The sequence below is a fragment of the Gekko japonicus genome, unplaced genomic scaffold, assembly GCF_001447785.1.
Source record: "Gekko japonicus isolate JY-2015 unplaced genomic scaffold, Gekko_japonicus_V1.1 scaffold1341, whole genome shotgun sequence".
NCBI lineage: Eukaryota > Metazoa > Chordata > Lepidosauria > Squamata > Gekkonidae > Gekko > Gekko japonicus.
In genome coordinates, this window is record NW_015169817.1 from 158,095 (window position 1) to 175,989 (window position 17,895).

Below are 17,895 nucleotides of genomic sequence, written 5' to 3' on the forward strand. Positions count from 1 at the left end.
AGAGATACTTCCCCAATAACCAGAGAGAACCACCTTCTGTTGCCAGAGGCACTGCCTTTTACTCTTGGGAAGCCCCAATACCGAGGGCACCCCACTTATAACCTGACCCAGAGACCCACAGGACTCAGGCCAAGGAAGGCACCCAAGTCCCATGATGATTATCACAGTGACTCTGCAAATGACAGCCTGAAGCAGAAGACACTCAAAAGACCACGTGAGGGACCAGACAATGATGACATCAACATCTCACAGAGACGCCAGCAGATGAAGACTTTCAAACCACTACCAAGTTCTGTAAGAAAGTATCTTAGCACCACTCTTGGCCTTTCATTTGTAAAGGTTGTGTACTGTGGGAGCTTGGGCATCCACGGCGTACGTATAAAACCAAAGGTGATGGGAACTGCTACTTCCGGGCCATCAGCTACATCCTGACAGGATCAGAGGACAACCACTCCCTTCTTAGAAATAAAGTCATCCACCACATGAACACTGACTTGACAGAGAAACTACAGGACTACTTGAACCGGAATGTGAGTGAATATGTGAGCACTTCTGGCATCTCTCATGATGGAGTCTGGGCAACTGATGCAGAGATCATGGCCACAGCGAATCTGCTGAGTTGCGACATCCTCATCCACACAAAAGCTGGTCACTCCATGGAATGGTTGACCTATCCCGCAAGCTTCAATCTGCAGTCAACAACAGAGCATGCACTTTATCTTGGAAACAAGCATGATCATTTAGTATGGGCTAGCCCAGAGTAACCCCCCGTCTGGACTAACCCCCGGGGTTACTTTGGCCTGGCCCAGGGGGAGGTGAATCTGGCCTGTAACCTCGGGGTTACTCTGGCCGAGGGGTTAATCCGGCCTGTTACACCGGGTTTGATTCCCCACTCCTCCACTTGCACCTGCTGGATGACCTTGGGCAAGCCATAGTTCTGTCAGAGCTGTTCTTGAAAAAGAGCAGTCTCTGTCAGAGCTCTCTCAGCCCCACCTACCTCACAGGGTGTCTGTTGTGGGGAGGGGAAGGGAAAGGAGTTTGTAAGCCGCTCTGAGACTCCTTTGGGTAGTGAAGGGTGGGATATAAATCCAATCTCCTGTTCTTCCTCAAGTGAATGTTGACTTTTTTAATTACAGGTCCGTTAAGATTTTTCGTACTTCGCTGCCTCCCCACTTTGTAGAATGTTCCTTCAGTCAGGTTTCTTCTCAAATATCAATGGGGTCCTTTGCCTGTTTTTATTCTTGTTGTCTTTTTTACTGTTTTTGCAACCAGGGTCATAAACAGCCAACCCCCATCCCACAATCAACCTCGTTTCATGGGAAACTATGGAAGAATTTAAAGGTTGCTACTGCAAAAGTAGTCATGTATGGCTGTGAGAGTTGGACTATAAGGAAGGCCGAGCGCTGAAGAATAGATTCTTTTGAACTATGAGAGTCCCTTGGACTGCAAGAAGATCAAATCAGTCAATCAACCCTTACTGTTCCCTGGAAGGCCAGATAATGAAACTGAAGCTCAAATACTTTGGCCACCAAATGAGAAGAGAGCACTCACTGGAGAAGACCCTGATGCTGGGAAAGATTGAAGGTCAAAGAAGACGGGGACGGCAAAGGATGAGATGGCTAGACAGTGTCATAGATGCAACGAACATGAAATTGAGCAAACTTCAGAGGACAGTGGAAGACAGGAAGGCCTGGCGTGATCTGGTCCATGGGGTCGCAAAGAGTTGGACTCGACTTTGTGACTGAACAACAAAACTGCAAAAGTTGTCAGGTGATTTGACAACACCTGCTAGAAATTCTGCCACATGCAGAGCACTTTGACTGTCTTCGTCTCTAAGGAACCAGAATGATTCTGCTTCTGGAGACAGGAAGTCCTGATTGAATAAAAGTGAAATGTACTGGGTTCAAACGCGTTCAGTGATCAGCTCATATTTATTAGTGATTTCAGCAAGACAGAAAAGAAAGACTGAAAGCCCCTGGCCAAAGCCAGGTTATATGCATGCAGGGGTCATTTCCTGCAGGACCGCCAGGAGCGGAGCTCCGGCAGTAAAGAGCCTAGAGGCGGGCACATGCAACAAGTCCCACACCCTGCTCCCAGCAGCCCTCAGTCAGAGCAAGAAGCAGCCAGGTAAGCTGCAGAGCCCCCCCCCCCACCTCCCGGGCCAAAACAATCCAGTGGCACCTTTAAGACCAAGTTTTATTCAGGTACAAGCTCTCCCTCCTCTGCGAGGACAGATCTACACATTCCCCCACCCCCAATAGCTAGCAATCCAAAACAGTCCAGTGGAGCCTGAGTGGTGGGTGTAGCCTTCTGGCACACTTCCGGTGATGTCAGGGGGAGTGGCATATGCAAATAAGTTATGCTAATGAATTATGCTAATGAGCTCCTGTGCCTCTTTTTCTACGAAATGATCCCTGTATGCATGCAAATGGTAACACCCCACACGCACCCACTCCCAACGATAGGCTATTTACAAGTCCTTATCTGTCCATTGGTCTACTCTAGGATCCTTGCTTCCCTATTGGTGTATCAAGTGGTTAAGGCACTGAATCCTCAAAAAACAGGATCACAAAACTGCGGGGGAAATTGGGCGAAGCTGCTGGTCAAAATGCGGCTGCGTGGGTTCGGGTGTAAAATTGACCAATAGAAGCGGGGCAAAGGGAGGCGCAACCACAGCGCAGCTGTTGCGTGAAATCGGTCTCACACTCCTTAAAGTTTGGAATTTGTCAGAGAGAAAGTTGCCTCTTTCCATCTATAGGAGGAAAAAATCATTCATAAGAGGTGTCCACAAAGGTTTATATCACTAAGAATGAACACACCATTTCAGCTCCACATTTCCTGTTCTCCCAGAATTCAAGCATTACTGCCCAGGCAATGAGATCCAGCTGATAGGTATACATGTGGCAGGAGTTCACAATTATGTGGAGAAATTGTTAATTAGTCAGTATGTATGGAGCTCTTTTGTCCCTCCCTGACTTCCTTTTCCAAAACGCTGAATCTGAACTATTCATCTACATTAGCATAATGCTTGTTTCTATATTCTTAGCTGTCACGTCCAGAAGTTTGAGATGTTAAATGGATTAAAATGGATCCTTTAAGAAGAAGTGTGTGGGGGAGGATTGTTGTTCTTTTCCCTTTCCAGTGCTGTGAATGGTCTTGGCATTGTTTTGTACATTCCGATTTTCATATGGATGGCAATTAGAAGAGGGACTGTCAAATTGATGGGGCTTAAAATGATGTCAAAAAACACCAAAATGTCTGATAGGATAGGATAGTACATCATATATGGTGGAGGTGTGATAAAATAATAAATTTCTGGAAAATGGTAAAAAAAATGATAAAAGAGATCTTAGAAGTAGAGCTGCAGCTCATACCTGAAAGTTATTTGCTTAATATGCTGCCAGATAAAATAGGTAAAGATGATAAATGTATTATGTTATATATCCTCACGACAAGCAGAATTCTCATAGCAAAAAAATGGAAATCAGATATGCTACCTAAAAAAGAGGAAATATTGGAAAAAATATTCGAAATAGCAGAAATGGACAGATTAGCAGGAAGAGATGATAACATTTATAAGAAAAAATGGTTTAAAGTATATAAGTGGTTTGAAAAAAATGTATAACGAACACTCCGGAAAATGATATGTATAAAAGAAATGAAACTGAATTTCTTTTTTGTTGGAAAAATATAAATAAATTTATAAAAAAAAACAAAACACCAAAATGTCACAGATTTCCAGGTGAAGAAGTTGTAACATTCATAGGGGGGGGGGGGAAATATACAGAACGACTGAGAAGGGAAGAAGGGAGGGAAAGCAGGGGGGAAGTTAAGAACGGGGAGGCCAGACTCTAGCTGTAACCTACCAGCTAGGGGCCCGGTACTGCCCTCAACCATAGGCCTGGCAGAACAACTTTGTTTTGTAGGTGTTGTGTCCGCTGACTGCCACCAGAGGTCAGCGAATACCCCAGAGCTTGACTCTGGAGGAACAATGGGACAAGGCTCCTGGTCTCTCCACCGAGGGACCAATGGGACGTTGGCAGGAGATTCAAACCCACCAATGGGACTTAGGGGGTGTCCCCATATGTGTATATAGTTGGCCCACGGGCCGTTTTCCCCTGGTCTTTGTTGTGTAGCAGTAAGCGTGCAGAATAATACGCGAACCGCAGCAGCCTTGCCATGCGGTTAACCCACTACACAATAGTAGGCCATGAGGAATTGTACCAGATCCCACAGGACCCCAATCTCTCCTGGAAGAGTGTTCCACCAGGCTGAGCTGGGGCCAAAAAGGCCCTGGTTGAGGACAGCCAGATGCTCTTTGGGCCAGGAACCACCAGCAGATTTTGATCACTTGAGCATAACGCTCTACAGGGGACATATCAGGACAGGTGGTTTCGAAGGTATGCTGGTCCCTGATCATTAAGGGATTTGAGGGTCAGCAAAACCATGAACTTAAATCCAGTCCTAAATCTGCAGCCAGTGCAGCTGATAAAGCACCAGTTTGATATGTGTTCTAAAGGGTGTTCTTGTCAACACCCTTGCAGCTGCATATATTTATATTTATATTTATTTATTTTAAGCATTTTACCCCGCCCTCCCCGCAAGCGGGCTCAGGGCGGCTTACAAGGGGCACAAGCCCATATATAGAACCCAATAAAACAATAAATTCACAATTATAACAATAATAACACTAATGACAATAATAATAAAGTGCTTTCAATCAAGATGGTCTTGAGTGGTTATCTTCAAACCAGCCCCATTGGGGTCTCACTGTCCAGTTGATCATTCATACCAATCCACGTTGTTAATGTCACATGTGGCTGGGCTTCCCAGGGCGATCCCGCGACCCGATGGTATTGCCACCGTTGGTGGTGGTGGCAGCGGCGGCCCCTATGTGAAAGCCTGGCGGAAGAGCTCCGTCTTGCAGGCCCTGTGGAACTGCATAGGATCCCGCAGTGCCCTGATCTCCTCCGGGAGCTCGTTCCACCAGGTAGGGGCCGCCACTGAAAAGGATCTAGCCCTGGTCGCAGCAAGTTTTACCTCTCGGGGACCTGGAATCACCAAGTGGTTTTGGGTCCCCGATCGAAGTGCTCTTGGGGGTATATATGGGGAAAGGCAGTCCCCTCAGGTAGGTCGGACCCTGGCCATATAGGGCTTTAAAGGTAAGTACCAGCACTTTGAAGCAGATTCGGTATGCTATTGGCAGCCAGTGCAGCGCCTTCAACCCAGGTTGGATGTGCTCCCACTTGGGGAGGCCCAACAGCAACCTGGCCGCCGCATTCTGCACTAGCTGCAGCTTCTGGATCAGCAACAAAGGCAGCCCCATGTAGAGAGCGTTACAGTAGTCTAACCTTAGGTGACCGTCACATGGATCATTGTAGCCAGGTCGTCACGGTCGAGAAAGGGAGCCAACTGCCGAACCTGCCTCAGATGGTAGAAAGCAGATCTGGCAGTGGCTGCTACCTGGGCCTCCATAGTTAAGGAGGAATCCAAGAGCACTCCCAAACTCCTAACCTCCGACGCTGGCACCAAAGGCACCCCATCAAAGGTCGGGAGAGGGAGCCCCAACCCCGTACCGTTCCGGCTTAGGCCCAGGACCTCCGTCTTCACTGGCCATATAGGGCCATATATAGGCCATATAATTTCAACTGGCTCAGCCTGAGCCACCCAGCCACGGCTTGTACTCCCTGGTTCAGATCTTCCGGGTCGGAGCCCGACCGGCCACCCAACATCAGATAGAGCTGGGTGTCATCTGCATACTGATGACAACCCAGCCCATACCTCCTGGCAATCTGGGCGAGGGGGCGCATGAAGATGTTAAACAACATCGGGGAAAGCACTGCCCCCTGAGGCACACTGCATTCAAGTGGATGCCTCCGGGACTGCTGTTCCCCTATCACCACCCTCTGTCCCCGACCTTGGAGGAAGGAGGCGAGCCACTGAAGAGCAAGCCCCTGTATCCCCATGTTGGCGAGGCGGTGGATCAGCAGCTGGTGGTCGACCGTGTCAAACGCAGCCGACAGGTCTAACAACACCAGTGCCGCCACACCGCCTCGATCCAGATGCCTCCGGAGTTCGTCAGTAAGGGCAACCAGTGCCGTCTCCGTCCCATGGCCAGGGTGAAGGCCAGACTGAAATGGATCCAGGACAGAAGTGTCCTCCAGAAAGCTCTGCAGCTGTGTCGCCACCACCCTCTCGATCAGCTTGCCCAAATAGGGCAAGTTAGACACCGGCCGATAGTTGGCCAATTCGGCCGAGTCCAGAGTTGTTTTTTTCAGGAGAGGGCGGACCATCGCCTCCTTAAGTGCCTCAGGGAACCGTCCCTTAGTGAGGGACTTGTTAACAATCTCCCGTATGGCACCTCGAAACCCCTCATGGCCCGCCTTAATGAGCCAAGAAGGGCACGATCCAGGAGACATGTGGTTGGACGCACAGATACGAGCAATCTGGCGACTTTCTCCAAACTGACCAGTTGCATTTTCTGGATCAACCTTGAGGGAAGCCCTATGTAGAGTGAGTTACAGTAATGCAGCCTGGAGTTGACTGTTGCATGGATCACTGTGGCGAGGTCAGAGGGCGACAGGTACGGGACCAACTATTTAACCGGGCAAAGGTGGAAAAACGCCAGCTTAATCACCTTTGTGACCTGGGCCTCCATTGAAAGGGAGGCATCCCGGATCACTCCCAAGCTCTTGACGATGGTCCCACTGTTAATGGCACCCCATCAAGAGAGGGGAGTTGGCGAGCAGTCCCAGCACCACCCCCAGCCCAACCACAGGACCTCTGTCTTTGATGGACTTAGTTTCAGCCTGCTCTGTTTTAACTCACCAACCACGGCCTCCAAACCCCTGGCCAGATTTTCTGGGGTGGCCACCGACCAACCGCTCATCAGCAGATTCTGTCCCAGCAGGGCAAGGGGGTGCATAAAGAAATTGAATAACATTGGGGAGAGGATAGCCCCCAGGGGGAATCCACATACCAGTGGGTATGGTGGTGAAACCCTCCCCTCTAGTGCCACCCTCTGTCCCTGACCTTGGAGAAAGGAGGTGGCCAAACTTGCTTAATGTAAGAGTCACATAGGATAAACGTCAGATGTTTGAGAGCCGCAAGACTTGAACAAATACGTCACGTTTTTACTGGGAAATATGCAAATTTGCCTTTTATCAGATGAGACTGCCCAAAAAATGAGACCGCTTTTTATTAAATGAGCAGATATTGGTAATAATATTTATCTGTCCAATGATATTTATTTATGTATTTATTTCACTTTTACCCCGCCCTCCCCGCCAGGCAGGCTCAGGGCGGCTTCCAAAAATTGACAAGCAGTATACATACACAATAAAATATAAATACAAGGCATCAGTTAAAACACAGCCAATCAGTATAAAACATTCATTAGATGGCGATAAAACTAAAGTGCAGTTTAAGGACACATTCAGCGGTGCCCCCTCGTTAGGTCGTATTGGATCGGAGTTCACAGAGGGCGCTGCTGGTAAGACATCTCTCCTATCGGAACGCCTGCCTGAAAAGTTCTGTTTTCACGGCCCTGCGGAACTGTGACAAGTCCCGCAGGGCTCTAACCTCAACAGGAAGCTCGATACTTGTTTGCTAATGATATCTAGCTTCCCCAGCCGCCCTGCCGGGAGCCGCACAATAGATATGAAATAGCTGCAAGTGGCTCCTGAGCCACAGTTTGGCCACCCCTGCTCCAAAGCTTATGCTACAATAAAGTTTGTTAGTCTTAAAGGTGAGGCTGGGCCTTTTACTATTTTGCAACCCTATAGGGCCACCATAAGTCACCCACAGCTTGATGGTACTTTACTCTCACACACATTGAGGGTCAGTCATTGTCCTCTGACCCCTCGGGAAAGTTTTGTTTCAAAACCATACCAAATGCAAACTTATGCCAGATGTCACTTTTCTCCTTTATGTGACTTTAGCTAAGAATGTGTCCCCTCCATTTTTCCTGAATGGAAGGACATTAGAGGAGTCGCTTAGTGGACTTGTATTTTGCCTCCAATGTGCTATGACTTCAGGAAGGTTAAAAAATAAATCTTTTTTTTGCTACTCCAGACCTTGTTATTGTTCAGTCGCACAGTCAAGTCCAACTCTTTGCGACCCCATAGACCAGATCACGCCAGGCCTTCCTGTCGTCCTCTGAAGTTTGCTCAATTTCATGTTCGTTGCATCTATGACACTGTCTAACCATCTCATCCTTTGCCGCCCTCGTCTTCTTTGACCTTCAATCTTTCCCAGCATCAGGGTTTTCTCCAGTGAGTGCAAACATGTCTTTCAAATGCCGGGAAAGATGCCTGGCTTTAAAGTTTGATGCGAACGTATCAAGCAAGCTAGTACTGTGAAAGGGTCATTATGGCTCCTGATTCTGCCACTTTCTCCAGATACTTGGTGACATATCTCTGCAGGTCTGCTATTGGTTCACTGACTTCAGCCTTTGAGAAGTTCCTGGTGGTGATGCACTGTGCTAAAACTGATGCTGCTTTTGGAAGAGCAGTTCTTCAGAGCCTGTTTCTTCAAGACGACCTGCAGATAACATCAGGTACATGGCTCCCTAGTCATCAAATCACCGCAGACTGTGACTGCAGCCATGAAATTAAAAGACGCCTGCTCCTTGGGAGGAAAGCGATGGCGAACCTAAACAGCATGATAAAAAGTAGAGACATCACCCTGCCAACAAAAGTCCGCATGGTCAAAGCAATGGTATTCCCAGTAGTCATGTATGGCTGCGAGAGTTGGACTATAAGGAAGGCCGAGTGCTGAAGAATAGATTCTTTTGAACTATGGTGCTGGAGAAGACTCTTGAGAGTCCCTTGGACTGCAAGGAGATCGAATCAGTCAATCCTAAAAGAAATCAACCCTTACTGTTCCCTGGAAGGCCAGATAATGAAACTGAAGCTCAAATACTTTGGCCACTCAATGAGAAGGGAGCACTCACTGGAGAAGACCCTGATGCTGGGAAAGATTGAAGGTCAAAGAAGACGGGGACGGCAAAGGATGAGATGGTTAGACAGTGTCATCGATGCAATGAACATGAAATTGAGCCAACTTCAGAAGACGGTGGAAGACAGGAGGGCCTGGCGGGAGATGGTCCATGGGGTCGCAAAGAGTCGGACTGAACAACAACAAACAGAGATCACCACCAAAGAAAACAGGTTGTTTTTTTTTATTTGTTCAATTTTTATCCCGCCCTCCTTGCCGTAGCAAGCTCAGGGCGGCTTACAGATCACACATATAAATATATACGTTAAAATTCCAGAATATGCCGTAAACAAAATTAAGTTAAAATCACAGTACGTAAAACCATATCTACTCAGAACATAGATATAATAAAAGATGGCAGCGTTCTATCAGCATTTGAATGGCTGCCCACCCCTTGGTCCAGGCTCCTGCCAGGCTGTTGGTCATCAGGTTGGTGATAATGATGATAATAATGATAATAATGATGATGATGATGATGATGATTATAATAATAATAATCTTTTGATTTATTAATCTCTCAATCCTTGCAGAGCTGCTGGCTCTGAGCGAATTACAGTTACTCATGTATTCACAAGTGACTAACAATGATAGGGGTAAGGGAGGACAACATATATCTTTAAATCGCACACATTTTGCAGCCGACGGGGAGTTTATCCAGCTGTAAGCTTCAGACATGTTCCAACGGCATTCTTCCTCGGCGTGGCTTGATGTCGTCAGCTTTCTCATTTGCTACGCAACACTGCCACCACCTCGTCAGAATGGCCCATTACAGGCCATGATGCCGAATAGATCGCTCTAGACTTTTGATCTCACACGCTGGACCTTCCGTTCGTCGGCTAACACCTCCCCCACCGGGGATGATGTTAATGTTTGGGCCAGGGCCATGATGTTAAAGGTGGCACCCAATTTGAAAGCCTGGTGGAAGAGCTCCGTTTTACAGGCCCTGCGGAACTGCAAAAGGTCCCACAAGGCCGTAATGTCTTCCAGGAGTTCGTTCCACCAGTTAGGGGCCGCCACAGAAAAGGCCTGTGGGCTGAAACTAGTCTACCTAGGGCTTTAATCCAGCCTGTGGCTCTCTTCTCTCCCCTCCATCTTTCCCCTGCCCATTCCCAACCTTCTGAGCTGCCGCTGAGAGCAGGGAGTAGAGGGAGGGGCTTCTGAGCTTCCCAGTTCCCAGCCACATGGATCAGCTAGAGCTGTTTATTTCTTTAAGTCTGCTGTGTAAAGGGGGAGGGAGCTTGATCGTTAACATTGCTGTGCTTCCGGTTAGTTTTCTGTTGTGTTAATTGAGCTTGAGGCTGCAGCCAGTGAGTCTGCTAGAGCTGTTTATTCTTTAAGACTGCTGTGGTGGTGGTGAGGGGGAGTTTGTTGCTGTGCTTCGGGGTGGTTTTCTGTTGTGTTAATTGAGCTTGAGGCTGCAGCAATGTGAGTACGTTGGGGCTGTTTACTTCTTTAAGTCTGCTGTGTGAGGGGAAGTGTGTTTGGCTGCAAATATTGTTTTTCATCTTGATGGGGGCTTTTCTCTTCTGTTTATTGAGCTAGACACAGGAGCCACCTAGGTTTGCTAGAGTTCTGGGTTATCACTAGTTTGGTGTAGTGGTTAAGTGTGCGGACTCTAATCTGGGAGAACCGGGTTTGATTCCCCACTCCTCCACTTGCACCTGCTGATGTGACTTTGGGTCAGTCACAAGCTCTGGCACAGCTGTCCTTGAAAAAGGGCAGTTTGTGTCAGAGTTCTCTCAGCCCCACCCACCTCACAGGGTGTCTGTTGTGGGGAGGGGAAGGGAAAGGAGTCTGTAAACCGCTCTGAGACTCCCAAGTGAAGGGCGGGGTATAAATCCAATCTCCTCTTCTTCTTCTTCTTCTTCTTCTTCTTCTTCTTCTTCTTCTTCTTCTTCTTCTTCTTCTTCTTCTTCTTCTTCCTGTCCCTCCATTCTTCTTGGGGGTAGTGTTTGTTTAGTTAGCATTCGGTTTTTGCCTGGGCTACGCAGGTCATGGCTCCATTGAAGAGCCTCTGCTTGGCATGCAGGGTTCTATCCCTAGCACCTCCAGTTAAAAGAACCAGGCTGTGGCTTATTATGAGAAAGACTTCAGCCTGAGACCCTGGAGAGCCACTGCCACACCAGGCCCGTAGCTACCGTGGGGCCAACAGGACCCGCCCCCTCTAGCAGTTTTTATGGGCCCATCTCCCCCCAGCCCCCTCCCCCTGATTGCCTGTCAGCCTATCTACGAGGAGGACAAGGGCAGTGATTTCAGAGGCGGAGATACCAGTAGCGGTGGCATCAAGGTGAGGCTGAGAGAGCCACCCAAGCAGCAAGCATGAATGGTAAAGCCCAGGCAAGGCAAGGAGGCAGGCAAGCACCTCCTCTGACCCAGCTGTGCTCCAGCATGCTGAGCCCGCATATGGCACCTCCGTGGCCAGCCCGCTCAACCCACGCCTCACCTCTCCCAGCCCTGGGAGGGAGCTGAGGGTTGAAATGGGAAGGGGCGGTGGAGCTTCTCAGAGAGGGGGAGAGCCAGATGCTCCAGGGAAGGCTTGCCCTTGTGGAGGGGAAGCTGCAGTCCCGGGGCAGAACCCCCCCTTGCCCTGGAGCCTTGGATTTAATTACCCCCTCAAGACCCCCTCCCCCCAAAATCCCTAGCTACGGGGCTGCTGCCAACTCTGAGTAGACATAAGAACATAAGAGAAGAAGAAGAAGAAGAGATTGGATTTATACCCCGCCCTTCACTACCCGAAGGTGTCTCAGAGTGGCTTACAAACACCTTTCCCCTCCCCTCCCCACAACAGACACCCTGTGAGGTAGGTGGGGCTGAGAGAACTCTGACAGAAACTGCTCTTTTTCAAGAACAGCTCTGACCAGAGTTATGGCTTGCCCAAGGTCATCCAGCCAGGTGCATGTGGAGGAGAGGGAAACAAACCCGGTTCTCCCAGATTAGAGTCTGCGCACTTAACCACTACACCAAACTGGCCAATCTTGGATCAGGCCAATGGCCGATCCAGTCCAAAACTCTGTGTCACACAGTGGCCAAAAATACCAGGTGACCTCATAAGAACATAAGAGATGCCAATGTTGGATCAAGCCAAAGGCCCATCCCGTCCAACACTCTGTGTCACACAGTGGCCAGAAATACCAGGTGCCATCAGGAGGTCCACCAGTGGGGCCAGGACATTAGAAGCCCTCCCACTGTTGACCCCCCCCCAAGCACCAAGAGGACAGAGCATCACTTGCCCCAGAGCCCCTATCTATACCTTGTGGCTAATAGCCACTGATGGACCTCTGCTCCATATGCTTATCTAATTCCCTTTTGAAGCCGTCCATGCTTGTAGCACCCACCACTTCCTGTGGCAGTGAATTCCATGTGTTAATCACTCTTTGGGTGAAGAAGTACTTCCTTTTATCCGTTCTAACCCGACCGCTCAGCAATTTCATGGAGTGCCCACGGGTTCTTGTATTGTGAGAAAGGGAGAAAAGTACCTCTTTCTCTACCTGCTCTTTCCCATGCATAATCTTATAAACCTCAATCATGTCACCCCTCAGTCGTCGTTTCTCCAAGCTAAAGAGCCCTAAGCGCCTTAACCTTTCCTCATAGGGAAAGTGTTCCAACCCTTTTATCATTCGAGTTGCCCTTTTCTGCACTTTTTCCAAAGCTATAATATCCTTTTTAAGGTGTGGTGCCCAGAACTGCACACAGTATTCCAAATGAGGTCTCACCATTGATTTATATAGGGGCATTATGATATTGGCTGATCTGTTTTCAATACCCTTCCTAATAATCCCCAGCATAGCATTGGCCTTCTTTATTGCAGTCACACACTGTCTCGACATTTTCAGTGAGTTATCTACTACAACTCCAAGATCTCTCTCTTGATCTGTCTCTGCCAGTTCAGACCCCATCAATGTGTATTTATATTTAGGATTTTTGGCTCCAATGTGCATCACCTTGCACTTGGCCACATTGAACCCCATTTGCCATGTTGACGCCCACTTGCCCATCTTTGACAGATCCCTTTGGAGTGCCTCACAATCCTCACTGGTTTTCACCACCCTGAACAACTTTGTATCATCCGCAAATTTAGCCACTTCACTGCTTACTCCCATCTCCAAATCATTAATAAACAAGTTAAAAAGCAGTGGACCAAGTACTGATCCCTGCGGTACCCCACTGCTTACCACCCTCCACTGAGAAAATTGCCCATTTATACTCACTCTCTGTTTTCTATGAATTAGCCAGTTTTTGATCCATAAAAGGACTTGTCCTTTTATCCCATGATTTTTGAGCTTACTTAGGAGCCTTTGATGAGGAACTTTATCAAAAGCTTTCTGGAAGTCAAGGTAAACAATATCTATTGGATCCCCCTTGTCCACATGTTTGTTCACCCCCTCAAAGAACACTAACAGGTTAGTGAGACAAGATATTCCTTTACAGAAACCGTGCTGAGTCTGCCTCAATAGGTTTTGTTCATCTATGTGCCTACTAATTCTTTCCTTAATAATGGTTTCCACCAATTTACCAGGTATTGACATCAGACTGACTGGCCTGTAATTTCCCTGATCTCCTCTGGAACCCTTTTTAAAGATGGGAGTGACATTAGCTACCTTCCAATCCTCAGGAATGGAGGCAGATTTTAAGGAAAGATTACATATTTTTTTCAGGAGATCCACAAGTTCACATTTGAGTTCTTTCAGAACTCTTGGATGTATGCCATCTGGGCCTGGTGATTTATCAGTTTTTAAGTTGTCTATCAGTTTTAGGACCTCCTCTCTCGTCACCTCAATCTGACTCAGGTGTTCAGTACCATCATGAATATATTTTAAAATTTTGGAGTTTAATGTTCAGTGCGTTGGTTTAAAAAAGATAATTAGACCATATATGGTCCTACTGTGTTACCTTTTATCAGCCTCGCTGAGACTAGCTTTCCACATGGGAGGGAAGCTTACAATGCCCAGCCATTTCACGTTTTCCCTTGGGTCTTAGGTTCAGAGTATTGACCATGAGAGCAGTCTGGGGAAAGTAAACTAGCATTCTCTGCACGGGCTGAGACACTGCCATCCCCAGGCTTCAGGGTGGGTGGTTAGGCTGGGGAAGGTTCAGCAATGGGAGAGGATATGGGATTCCTCCCCTCCGCAAATTTTGTAGTCCCCCGCTTCTATAGTGGTGCTTTTACCCACACTCTCAATACATTTTGCAACTGGATTTTACTGCATGAAATGGCAAAATCCACTTACAAATGGTAGCTGAAGAGGACTGAAATTGCATTTCTGCATGTGTGAAAGCGCCCTTATTTGCCAGCTCTGGGTTGGGAAATACCAGGAGATTTGGGGTGAGGGGCCTGGGGGTGACAAAATTAGGGGAGGGGGTGGGATGTCAGCAAGGACTAACTCCATGCACCCCATCCTCCAAAGGAGCCATTTTCTCAAGGGGAGCCAAGCTCTGTCATCTGAAGGACACTTGTGATTCCAGGAGATCTCCAGGCCCCACCTGAAGGTTTGGAAAATATTTATAGCCCGGCCCGACAAAGTCCCATTTATGTCAGATTCGGCCTTTGTAACAATTGAGTTTGAAACCTCTGGTGTGGAGAATATTTTGCAGACATCCTCTTCAAAGAGAGGGCAGAGCAGCTTTCCTTGGTAAGAGCTCTAAAAATTTTCTTTAAGTGAGCTCTGTGCAGCTCTTGAACCAAGCCCTATGAGGAAAGGCTGAGGGACTTGGGAATGTTTAGTCTGGAGAACAGGAGGTTGAGGGGGGACACTCAGAGGAGGGCAGGGAGCTGTTCCTGTTGGCAGCAGAGGAGAGGACTCGCAAGGATGGGTTTAAATTAAGGGCAGGAAGGTACCAGCTGGATCTTAGGGAAAACGTTTCTACAGTCAGAGTTGTGCAAGAGTGGAATCAGCTGCCTCGGGAGGTGGTAAGCTCCCCCTCACTGACAGTCTTTAAGCAGCGGCTGGATGAAGAAGAACAGAAGAAGAGATTGGATTTATACCCCATGGCCCTTCACTACCCAAGGGAGTCTCAGAGCGGCTTACAAACTCCTTTCCCTTCCCCTCCCCACACCAGACACCCTGGGAGGTAGGTGGGGCTGAGAGAGCTCTTGACAGAAACTGCTCTTTTTCAAGAACAGCTGTGCCAGAACCATAGCTTGCCCAAGGTCATCCAGCAGGTGGAAGTGGAGGAGTGGGGAATCAAACCCGGTTCTCCCAGATTAGAGTCCGCACACTTAACCACTACACACTTAACTGCACACTTAACCACTAACCCAAACAAACACTTGTCAGGGATGCTCTAGGCTGATCCTGCACTGAGCAGGGGGTTGGACTACATGGCCTCCACGGCCCCTTCCAACTCGGTGATTCTATGGCTCTATGTGAAATTGCACCCATGACGATGAAATAATGTCAAACAACCTGTTTAAAGCCCAGCCAGAAAATGACTAAAAATAGTCCTCACTTCTTTTCACCACATCGTCTAGTTACATGGAATGACATACCTTAATGAAAGTATCTTTGGAGAGCCTGAATCCTAATTTCCAAAGGCTTCCGATGAGAGGAAGCCGAAGAGGCCCAGGAGGGTAGGACCTGCGCGAACGGAGTTGTTTCAGAAAGAGCAGAATCAGGAGACACAGCAGCAAGGTAATCAGAACTGCCTGTATTCCCGACATGGTCCGTGTTTCTTTTTCTCTGTGATGGGCTGAATGTTCTTCCTATAGTGGCTTTCCTTCCTTCCAGATTATTGCCACTTGTCTCTGTTTCATGTTGACATCCTTTTATATATATGAAGTCACCTGGGATCGTTGTCAGCTCATTTTGAACTGCAGTCATCAGGCATGAATTGTGGTTGCGTGTGTTTAATTCTGATACGGTTGCTTAATTACTTATGGAGAAGAGAGGTTAAGGAGTTTAAGGAGGTTAAGGAGTCCTTGCGTGCTGTATTTCATTGGGATGTTGATTCCAGTGAATGTCATGGTGAATAAGAGGGAGGAGGAGGAGGAGATTGGATTTATACCCCACCCTTCACTACCTGAAGGAGTCTCAGAGCAGCTTACAATCTCTTTTCCCTCCCCCTGTGAGGTAGGTGGGGCTGAGAGAGCTCTTTCAAGAACTGCCCTTGAGAGAAAGAGTTAAGACCTATAATATTTATTTATTTATTTATTGCATTTATACCCCGCCCTCCCCGCGAGCCGGCTTGGGTTTTGTTCATACATACTATTCCCCATGGCCTATCTGGGGTTTTTTTGTTTTGAATCTCAGGCTGATTTTGTACTAGAGCTGCCTCGACGTTGCGCCGTCGTTTGCCCTGATACTATTGGTCAGTTTCACACCCGAAGCTGCGGGGCTGCATTTGTCCTGCGGCTTTGCCCGATTTCCTCCACAATTTCGTGATCCTCAAAAAACAGGGTCACGAAACTGTGGGGGAAATCTGGTGAAGCCGAGGGTCAAAATGCAGCCCTGTGGCTTCGGGTGTGGAATTGACCAATAGTATCAGGGCAAACGGCGGCGCAACATCGAGGCAGCTCTAGTGTGAAATCACCCTCAGTATTTGTGATTAAATATTTGCTCCTAGACTTCCATCAATATATCAACATGCTTTCTTCAGCAGCTGACTAATGCACTAGAACTATATTTTGATAGTAAGTTGGCAGGATACCTATATCACAAACAAAAGGTGAACACCTATTACCATAGTGGTGGTCAGGCTCGTAGCCAGGATGTTATAATTTGGGGGGCTTTAAATAAGTCAGGGGGCACTGACGTCACAATATAACATAAAATTAAAAAAATTAAAACTCACTTTTGCAGTGTTCGCACTCTGCCTGCCTACGTGGGAAAGCAAGCCGCACTTGGGGAAAGGGAGGTGGTAGGGAGTCCTCTGGGCGGCCCAGAGAGCCATGGGGGCTGAGGGCTGGATGAAAGTCGTGGGACCTTGGCAGGGAGTCAGGGGGCCAGGCCCCAAAATGCCCCACTGTAGCTACGAGCCTGGTGGTGGTACACAAAAAAAAGCCAGCCAGAGGAGTGCAATTATGTAATCATTATTTCTAAGAGATAAAAAATTGCAATATCAATGTACTGTTCCTGATGCAAAGTTCTACGGCAATATAATGCGTGGACAGAGCTCATGAGGAAGTGAGCTTCCCAATTCTTTTCCAAGAATGGGCCTTACTTTGTATTGGGCTTCACACATGAAAAAGATCTTATGCATGGTTTGCTTTCCTGTCCTGTGCAAGTCACTGGTCAGTTGATAAGGGGGTGTCATGATCTGCGCTGTGCAAGCAAAGGCCTGGCGGGCCCCGGGAGCCTGAGTAGCAGTGGGAGGAGGCCAGGCCTACAACTCCCAGAAGCCCCTGAGAGGCTTTGGCACCAATTTTAGCCAATCACAGAGAAAGTGGACTTATAACAAAAGAGCTGGTACAGAAGAAGAGCTGTTCTTTCTTCCAAGAGAGCAGAGCCAGAAGGAAGGCTGTGACAAGGAAGAGACCCTCATCCTGAGAGGAAAGGTGAGCAGACTGAGGCCCACTTGAGACAGCGAGCTAGGGACAGTAAGTTTGGACGTGTTAAAGCATTTGGTTTCTTTTCTTTTCACCCCTTACTGATATTGTCCTTGCACCTTTTTTGTTTCCCATATTGGACTGATCTCCTGTAAAAATAAGCCTTTTCCTTGTTGTTTACTCTGCCTGGTCCTCACGCTTATTTTGGCCAAACAAGGGAGGTCTGAAGGTCTTGGGAGGGTGCTCTAGGCCTCCTCAAGGGATCCTAAAACCAGAGTGGTGGCAGTATCACGTGACACCCCACCAGAGGTCCATCAGTGGCTATTAGCCACAAGGTATAGCTAGGGGCTCTGGGGCAAGTGATGCTCTGCATTCTTGGTGCTTGGGGGGGGGGGGGCAAAAGGGGGGGGGGTTTT

General features: G+C 48.1%; 1 protein-coding gene across 1 annotated transcript in view; it reads right to left on the bottom strand.

The window, feature by feature from the left end:
• Nucleotides 1-15,716, bottom strand: part of LOC107115474 (cytochrome P450 2J2-like) — a 59,088-nt gene extending 43,372 nt beyond the window's left edge. The window contains 1 exon segment of the mRNA XM_015417193.1: nt 15,485-15,716. Within this exon segment, the coding sequence (XP_015272679.1) occupies nt 15,485-15,655 (171 nt within the window). The 5' untranslated portion in view covers nt 15,656-15,716.
• Nucleotides 15,717-17,895: the final 2,179 nt, after the last annotated feature.